This window comes from Acanthisitta chloris, unplaced genomic scaffold (assembly GCF_000695815.1).
Source record: "Acanthisitta chloris isolate BGI_N310 unplaced genomic scaffold, ASM69581v1 scaffold15427, whole genome shotgun sequence".
NCBI lineage: Eukaryota > Metazoa > Chordata > Aves > Passeriformes > Acanthisittidae > Acanthisitta > Acanthisitta chloris.
This window is the reverse complement of record NW_008681146.1, coordinates 1-9,726: the sequence shown is the minus strand read 5'-3', so window position 1 is coordinate 9,726 and position 9,726 is coordinate 1. Positions and strand designations below refer to the sequence as shown.

Sequence of the window (9,726 nt, the reverse complement as noted above, 5' to 3'; positions counted from 1 at the left end):
GAACACAGATTTCTTTTACTCCTCTTGCATACCTTCAGCTGCTCCTTCAGCACAACCACTTCATCTCTAAGGTCATCCCGCTCACTCCTTATGGAATCAAAGAAATCTTTCTGCCTCTCTAGTGCCTGAGTTCCCAACACAGAGAGGGCAAGGAGGTGTGAAGAAAGGAAGAGAGACAAGTGAAGGCCATGAAAAGCAAGTGTAAACAAGAATAAGTAGACCTAAGATACTCGGAGATTGATGGAAGGGGCATGGATGGAAAAGGTCAAGTTTACAGATTAAAGGTCCGAGTTTACATACAGAGATAAACTTCAAATCCAAGAAATGCACAGCTTATTCAATAACCAGGAATTCCTACTAAAGGCATTCAGAGCCCAATCCTTCATCAGGATCCTTCAAATTTGTATCTGCTAGACAAGTTAATCCATACCCAGATGGCTTCAGCACGCACACGGCAGACACAGTGCCATTCCCACATGTTAACAAGAAGCAGGACCACCAGATTGCTGGAGTCTTTTTTATTCCATGGGTTGCCATCGTGGATGCAGTACATTGCAATTATTTTGCAAGCTGCCATTAACTCATCCTTAGTCTGGGATGCACCATGTGCAAATGCAAATTTTGCTATTGAACACTGTCTCCCCCCTACAGTATTTCCATGGAAGTACAGATAGAACCATATAAAAAATGGAGACAATTTTCAGTTTTGAGCTGCTACAAATTATTGGGCATCACAAGAATGGGCAAGCTGCTGGATTTCTCTCTCCTTCTACATCCAGAAAATCTTACCATGCTCAGTTAGAAAAGGAAGGTAAGTGTTTCCATTTGGCTTTGATAAAGGATGGTGGGAAGGGATGAGAAGCAAGGGAGACTTTCATCCCAATAGTCTATAAATAGCTCTATTACCTCTTCATCTCCCTCCAGTTTCTGCTCAGTCAGCAGATTAAATGTGAATAAGCAAAAACTCAATGCTGATGGAATTGCAATATAAATAGCACTTCCTTTCTCCATATGGCAAATACAAATGGTGCACCACAGCATGGAAATCAACCTTGGTTTGACATCAGACCAGCTGCTAGATTTTTCTTGGATTTGGTGACACTGGCCAAAGACAAAACTGGCTATTTGCTAGTTCACTGGCAATACTCTAAGACAGCCACACCAAGCAAAGGCACTTAGAGGGTTTTATTCATGGGGCTTTGCAAAAGCAGAATCAGGTGGAGCATGACAGTGCCACTCTGAACACACTGCAGGAGTCAACAAGTCCTACCCCTATTTTTTTGTCTTTCCACTCTATTGTCTCCTGAAGATCGGAAATTTCCCTGACATAGCTCTGCTGTTTCTGTTGCAGCTGTTGGATTTCCTGAGGGACAGGAGCAAAACAAGAAGACAGAAAGCAGGTAATAAGTTAACAAAGAAGGTCAAAGATTGCAGTGATGCCAAAGAATGAAAAAAGTCAGGTGCTAAAGTAAAAGAGAGTCTACATGCACAGTTTCTGACATCTCAGCTGAAACTGTGCTCCTGAAGACAATCTTATTATCCATGAGATGACAAGTTAGACAGTTCCGTTATTTCCCTCTGCATCTCCACAAACAGCTGTCCAAAATATAATACTTAGGAAAGTTCCATTAGTCAGCTCTAAACCTGTTCAGCATGAAACACTATTTCTTCAGGTGAGGAACTTGAGCAGGGACTAAAATTCTCCCTGTCTCACCTTCTCCACTTCTACTGCTAACTGGCAACATAGCAAAAATACTTACTGCAAGCATTTCTTCTCTTTGCTTCAAAGCCTCTTTGATTTCCATGAACTGGAACTGCAGTATGCTATGAGCATGCTTCTCCCTCTCAAATTCCTGTGAATAATGGAACATTCATGACATTATTATTAATCAAAAATAGCTTCCCATAAAAAAGGGAAAAATAAGCCCAAACACAAAGAAAATGCTTACTGCAATCTAATTCTTGAATATCCCTCTAATCACAACCCCACGAGAGCACAATTTTTATCTTATCTGACCTTCTTCCAAGACACTATTACTGCACCAAATACAGAAGTGACAGACATCATTTAGGCCGTTTCATAAGTTGAGCAGCAGGCTGGCAGTGAGGAGCTTTTACACTCCAGCCCTACAGGCTTCACAGATGACTGGGTGGGAATTTAACCCATTCTTTCCACATGGCCATATACTAGCTGGACTTTCAAATGAAAAGAAAAAAACACACCGTATCTACCAGGACCTATGTGTGTTTTTTCCAAGTGCACTGTAGTTAAATGGCCCAAGCTACAAAAAGCCAGTTCTGAAAAACTAACACAAGCCTCAGTTTTGTTCTTTAACAACTGTCAGCTGCTGCATTCATGTGAAACTTAATTCAACACTTAACCACATAGCTACCTGAACCACCTGAACTGCATAACTCTCCCACAGGATGTCTGGAGTAAAATGCCTGTGTGTAAAAATGCTCCTGATGTCACTAGGGATAAACTCTCTGAATTCATCTCAAAGACAGAGTATAAAGAGAGATGTGATAACATCAATAAAGCCTTTACCAGCTAAAACACTTCTCCCCTTCTTCAGAAATTGCTTTATGAGAGAGAGACTTATGGAAAACTCCCATTTGTAAGATCATAATATGCTGCTATTCTACTTAACAGTAATTAAACGAGTAGCTTATTCAAAAACTTGAGTAGTAATTTGGTTGCCTCCTCACAAAAATCCCTACTCACTTCCAAATCTTCTCCTGATACTTACTATGCCACTGCTATATACATACTTTACTTTTTTCTTCATATTGCCTCCTGGATTCTGCCAGCTGTTCTTCTAACTCAAAGAGCACATCCTTCAGGGTATCTATTTGGTACATTAAATGGGTTTTTTCATTGTCTAGTTGAGCATTTGACACCATAGCCTTTTTGTATTTCTCTTCAACTTCAGCTAGAGAGTCCTGCAAAGAATAAGCAACCCCAGTCAGAGACAGAAATAAAAGGCACATTCCCAAACAAGACATTCCATGAGAAAATAAAGTACCAAACCACAGGCACACTAAGTCTACCTACGGAAACCAGCGCTCACCCTGTGCTGGAGACTTCCCACCTGTCCCACGGTGAGGATAACCTCCCGTGTTCCCACCACACTTGTGTTTACAAGCAAGGAACCTTACCTCAGGATGGATAAAATGCTTCCTGTTCTCTGCTGCTTCAGCTTCTGCATTCTCAGTTTTCTTCCTTCTCCCTCCTCCCCCTGCTACTGCACATTGGCAGCTCAAAGCAGCTGCTGAAGATGACATGTTGGGATTTTTTTTTTTAAAGGTAAACTGGCCTCGATTTAAGATCACTCAAGATTGAACATAATCTCAGGCGTTAAATTAAAGCAGTTTGACAGCTACTTCACACTAATTTCAGGGATCCTTGAGCGTGGGAACCCTGAATCGGGAATCAGAATTCTTCGTGGAAAAGCTGCAGCTTTTGTGACTTTATGCTTCATTTTCCATTAGGTTTCCTATATCACATCCCTTCTTTATCAATTTACTCTATAAGATCTTTACTCACCCAGGATCTTGAAAACCCTTCCTATCAGCTTGACCAGAATGTTAGATATTGAGATACTTATAGCAACAAATGATGGCAAAATAAAGATTAGCATCATTTTCCTTGCTGTGCAGACAAACTGCACTATTTGACTTTAATACTGAAATAAAAGAACTACATAAACAAAATGGTGTAAATATGCAAGCAAAGATGATCTGCAGGCCAAGGTTTTAGTTTGCAGATCAAACGATTTCTCTTGGAACCTGAGTAATTTCAATAATTACATCTAAAGCACAGGTGAGTTTCATATACTTCCTTTTTCTGTCAGTAAATGGAGCTGAGGATGATAGCAACATAGTCTGCACCACTTTAGTTTACATTTCCATTGACAAATGAGATTATTTGTCTTTAGGGACATGAATTTCACAAAAACACAGAATCAATTAGGTTGGAAAAGACTTCTGAGATCACTGAGTCCAACCTAAATTTGGATAATCTTTAAACTCTAACTGCATTTTGGTGCACTTTCCAGCCCAAGGGTGAGAAATACCAAGTACAGGAAAGCCACAAGGATTTGGAAACTGTGGTAGGATCAAATCTCAGAAATGAGCTGGAAAGGAAGTATATGCAAGGAGGAAGTTAAGGTAGTTGCCGTTCCACTCCAGCATGCTGTTTTATTCTCTTAGCATCAAGCAGTGCAGCTTAGGTACAAATCACCCCAAAAGGCAGTCCAAGGGACATGAATTGAAAACTTACATGCATTTTTAAAGCAGTGTGATTATTTTGTTAAGCCTGCTCCTCAGTGATCAGAAAAAAACCCCAGATTTTACAGAAAAAGGGCCTAACTACTCTTTTTCCATTGCCATCTCTATTGAGATGGAAGCCAGTCAGTGTTGAGCCAATGATACAATCAGCAATTAATGCTGATAAATGTTGCATTTTGTGCCTTAATGTCTATTTGTAAGACTGCCTTTTCAAAAAAAAACCAGCTCATGTTGCTGCTCACTTAGGAGGAAGAGGGACACGGATGCACAAGTTAGCTATTGCACCAAAATCTGTTTATCATAGAATCATAGAATTTTAGGGTTTGGAATGGACCTTACAGATCATCTAGTCCCACTCCCCTGCCATGGGCAGGGACACCTCCTCACTAGATCAGGTTGCTCAAGGCTTCATCCAGCCTGGCCTTGAACACTGCCAGGGTCAGGGCAGCCACCACATCCCTGGGCAACCTGTGCCAGTGTCTCACCACCCTTAGAGTAACAAACTCTTTTCTCATATCCACCCTAGACTTTCCCTCCTTCAGTTTGAATCCATTACCCCTTTTCCTGTCACTGCAGTTCCTAACACAAAGTCCCTCTCTCACTCCTTTGTTAGGCCCTTCAGATATTGAAAAGTTGCTCTGAGGTCTCCACACAGTCTTCTATTCTCCAGGCTGAACAGCCCCAACTCCCTCAGCCTGTCCTCATAGGGGACATGCTCCAGTCCTCTTAGCAACTTTGTGGCCTCCTCTGGACTTGCTCCAACAGTTCCATGTCCTTCTTCTGTTGAGGACACCAGAACTGTGTGCAGTATTCCAGGTGTATCTCATGAGAGCAGAGTAGAGGGGCAGAATCACCTCTTTTGACCTGCTGCCCACACTCCTTTGGATGCAGCCCAGGATTGGATTGGCTTTCTGGGCTGCCAGCACACCCTGCAGCTCATGGTGAGTTTCTCACAATGGGTTTATAGGTTTGTGGGTTCACAGAAGTGGTAAAAGCTTCTTCACTGCCAACTGCTGCCAGCGTTCATTCTTCACATAACAAGCTTTGTAACACAGTTTTGTTAAAAGAATTGTTTAAAGGTGTCTTCTCTCACCAAAACATGAAACCAAAATGACAGTCACCACCTTGCACAAACAAAACCACACAAACTTCTGAACTCTGGACTTTTCATAGCACTGCAGGACATGAGTTCTAGTTCATCTTCCAATACTGGAAGGTATCCTGGATTAGGAAACTATCTAAAAGTAAAACACTAATAATTTTAATTTGCTAGCAAAATGTTTGCCTCCTCAACCCAAGAAAGACAACATGCAACAGCAATCAGCAGCCTTTCTGTTAACAGTTGGCAGCATTTCTCAGCACAACCAATCAAGATCAGTTAATAAAACACTTCCCACACAGTTTCCAACCTCTCCAGAAGAACTGCATGCAAGGTCAGCCCTAGGGCTCACACTGAGGCTCTGAATGCTTAGCCAGTGTTAATGATCACACTCCCAGTCTGCAGCAAACCAGTACCTTCAGTTCTTTAAGTCCCTGCATGTATTTGCCTTCTACATCTTGAATCTGGTCCTTTAACTCATAGATATCCTGAGAGAAACAGTGAGAAAGGTGAGTGATGACACACAAACTAACAGGCAGAAATGCAGCCAGTAGGGACTCGCAAGTATTCAGGGTTTAAATATCTCTCCCACACAGGTTAAGGGGCCTGATCCTAAGCTGAAGCCTTGCCAGACAACCAAATTTCTTGGTTCAGAAGTTTATGCTAATTCAGCTTTTCTCGACCGGAAAAAACATCATCTTCAACGTTAAGGATAAGATGCAGATCTAGATTCAATGGCTCCAACAATCACACTCCAGCTCACAACACTTCTCTACCCCTTTCACTGATGACCTGCCTCTGTCACAGTCTTTCTCCACTTTTGTCCAGTGAGTGCAGAGCTTCTTGCCTCATTTCCACCCTCCTATCAGTGGGCTCTGTTGAGACCATTCCCTAGTTCAGGATGAGACGTGTCTATTACAGCCAGTCTCCTGCAATGCACAGCAGATCCCTGCAGCATCTCCACCAAAGCTGTTCACTTCTCTCATTCACAGCACCCAGTTTATTGTCAGAACTGCCATGAGGGAGACGCAAGCCAGTTTCTTCTTCCTGAAGGAGCCTGAAGGTAACACTTAATAATTTTTGTTGGGCTTAAGTATTTCTCACCTTTATTTCTCTAATAGATGCCTCTGTGTCGGCCGAGATGGATGTGTCCCCACTGCCTCTCCGTGAAGAAGTCCCACCCAGAGAAGCCAAGGTAGCTGCTGATAAACTTGAGACAGTCCGTGCTCCCTAGAATCACACACAAGGAAACATGGTTAGAACGTTTTACTCCAGGCACATTATGGGTTTGTAGCTTTTTCCCTTTTTTTTTTTTAAGCAGACATATTACACCAACCTCTTCTGCACTTCTAAAATATGCAGTTAATTAAAATGCAAATTCCTAAGGAGAAAAACATCAAAATCAAGATTCAACAAGGGAAACTAATGAGAAAAGGCAGATCAGATGTATTTAAATACTATTGCAATAGGAGTTTGCATAATTTAGCTTCTAACCATTAATTCTTAAAGTCTGTAGAGGTGAGTATCATCTCATCAGACATTTTCAAAACTTGCAATATTACATTTCGTGGAAGCTTTGGACTAGCTCTCAAGCTCCTCTCCTTTCATGGACATTTACCTACTCTACAGCAGTAGCCACATGAACTGTTTTATTACACAGAGAATTCTGCATTAAGCCAATTTCTCACTACTGCAGTAGAATCATAGAATTCTACTGGGACACCTCCTCACTAGATCAGGTTGCTCAAGGCCTCATCCAGCCTGGCCTTGAACACTGCCAGGGTCAGGGCAGCCACCACGTCCCTGGGCAACCTATGCCAGTGTCTCACCACCCTCAGAGGAACAAATCTTTTTTCTCACATCCAACCTAGACTTTCCCTCCTTCAGTTTGAACCCATTACCCCTTGTCCTGTCACTGCAGTTCCTAACACAGAGTCCCTCTCCGGCTCCTTGTAGGTCCTTCAGATACTGAAAAGTTGGGAGATGCTCCAGTCCTTTTACTAACTTTGTGGCCTCCTCTGGACTTGCTCCAACAGTTCCATGTCCTTCTTATGCTGAGGACACCCAAACTGCACACAGTAATCCAGGTGGGGTGGAGTCTCACAGAGGCCTCCTCTTTTATCACTATGATTTACTTACTTTTACATAACACCATAATTAAGAGCTAATAAACACACACTATTCATGTGACTTAGCCCAAAGCAGTTTCAGCCAAGTGCAGTTGAAGGTCAGCTACCTAACATCTGTGTGAGCAGAGGCTGAAAAGTTCATCTTCAAAAATAGAGTAGTAGAAGGCTCTGGCACTTCAAATTTTTGCCCCACAATGGCTTTTATAGAAGATTTCTGTTTGCTCGAGGCAAGTTCTACCTACCAAAAGGAATGAGGAAAGTACTCTTGTCAGAATAATTTATAAGATACTTCTTACCTTCTCAAAGTCTTTTTCTGGCCTTTCCTCAATCTGTAAAACAAAGATTGAGAAGGAATCATTAATACAATGAATAAAGGATAAGAGAAGGCAGTAATATATCAGTAAGAGAATTCTTACACCTGCAAAAGACTTTCATTAGCAATTTCTATCCCCTCGAAAAGCAGTCAGCTCGCTCAGCACAGCAGTGTCCTGGCTGACACCTCTGGGCACAAGGCTGGACAATCCACCTCAGATTTCCAGGCAGTATCTAATTAAGTGAAATATAGTTAGGGATAAAAAGCTACTTGGTCTATTAAATAAGACAAAGGAATCTATTTTTCCATAGTCTACACCACAATGTTTCAAACATGAAGATGTGACCTGTGAGTTAGCAATGCAAGAGTACAAAGATCTACATCAGCATGGACTCGACGTCCCAGATGTCTTTCCTTGGTCACAGAAATAACTGCATGTGGCTGCTGTCCTCACACATGCAGCTGCTCCTGTTTACTTCAGAACATTTAAAAACATGCCTCAATGAACCCCAAATAACAATTTACTGAAGAAGATAGGGGAAGCTTTTCTTAATTGAAAGATTAACAGATTTCCAGGCCAAGACACCTTCTTGAAGCTACATGTTTTATGGATGTGAACTAAAACAAGCTCCTCTGGAGCTCACCACCACATCCTCCAAAAAGCAAGAAGCAAGATACCAAGTTAGATGTGAAATCTAAAGCTTAAAACCTCTGATAAGTATTCTCTGCTCAAGACAAAAGGTAACTGCAACTTCAAGTAAAGATCCAAGACTACAAAACTGATCCTCAAGTCAAGTATCAGGAACCAGTCTGAAGTCTAAATAAACAGCTCTTTTAGGGTTTCAGCACTTCACTGCACGTTACCCATTCTGAGAGACAATGTGTCAACGTCTTCTGGGAACGTCCAGCACCAGAGTTAGGATGGTTTCCCAAAGGAATCCTAGAAAATGAATGGCTTCCCAAGACCAAGAGCCTAAGGGAATAGTGTTTTTGAAATGACCGGAAGAAAACCACTGGGGAGACCTGATTCAGGGGAAGGCAGGGGATAGATGAGGTTAGGTTGATAACTTCCATTGAAAACACGCTCAAAAACTACATCTCTTTCCAATCAGTTCACGTGTGGCACAGGGGTTTTTCTCTGAATTATACAGAATAAAATGGGGACGATCCCACTCATTATTTTTCATGTTACCCATGGTACCCTATTAAAAATAATGATCGCAGAACTGAGAGGCACCTATTACAAATCAGCTTTTTACACTGACAACACGTCTCACAGCATAAATTTCCTACAAATTAGCATTAAGAAAATGTAACTCTGAGGCTTCAAAGTAAAATAAGACAGCCTTAAAGCAAACTTTGTGTTGGAGAACGGCGGGACATGAACCTGGGTATGCACCTGGGGAAAGCTAAAAAGAGCAAGGCCACAGTCCCCTCGGAACGCACGGACACAGTCCTGGAAACGCACCTGGGAATGCAGTGTACAAGCAAGGCTCTGGAGATAGTAACTTATATATAGATAGGGAGTAACTCAACATGGCAGATGGCAGGGGTAAGTCATCCTTGAGGGTGAGACAAACAAGTTCGAGACAAACAGCTAGGAATGCACCCAAGCCTGGGAAAGCAAGAGATAATCCTCACAGCTGCAGCTGCAAGTAGGGAGAGTACCTGAATGCTATCTTTAGAGCTTAGCCAATTATAAATGATTGATAGTTATATGCCTGTGCTGTATTGTACAAGAAAGAGCCTGTCGGACAATAAAGTTGGAGCTTGCTGTATCACTCACTCGGAGTCAGCCGCTTGCTTCCCCGCGCAGAACCTTCACCCTTTCCCAACAACTTTGCAGTCTAAACAACCCAAACTGATTTCTGTTCAACATCTTTGTCGACAACATG

General features: G+C 42.0%; 1 protein-coding gene across 1 annotated transcript in view; it reads right to left on the bottom strand.

Annotated features, from left to right (window-relative positions):
- The window catches only part of LRRFIP1 (leucine rich repeat (in FLII) interacting protein 1), a gene marked incomplete at its 5' end in the record, with an annotated part of 23,299 nt that extends 15,452 nt beyond the window's left edge, over window positions 1-7,847 (bottom strand). The window contains 7 exons of the mRNA XM_009078001.1: window positions 33-125; window positions 1,271-1,363; window positions 1,761-1,853; window positions 2,773-2,943; window positions 5,806-5,877; window positions 6,494-6,619; window positions 7,815-7,847. Of these exons, the coding sequence (XP_009076249.1) occupies window positions 33-125; window positions 1,271-1,363; window positions 1,761-1,853; window positions 2,773-2,943; window positions 5,806-5,877; window positions 6,494-6,619; window positions 7,815-7,847 (681 nt within the window). The remainder of the gene's footprint in view (window positions 1-32; window positions 126-1,270; window positions 1,364-1,760; window positions 1,854-2,772; window positions 2,944-5,805; window positions 5,878-6,493; window positions 6,620-7,814) is intronic.
- Between the last annotated feature and the right edge of the window lie 1,879 nt (window positions 7,848-9,726).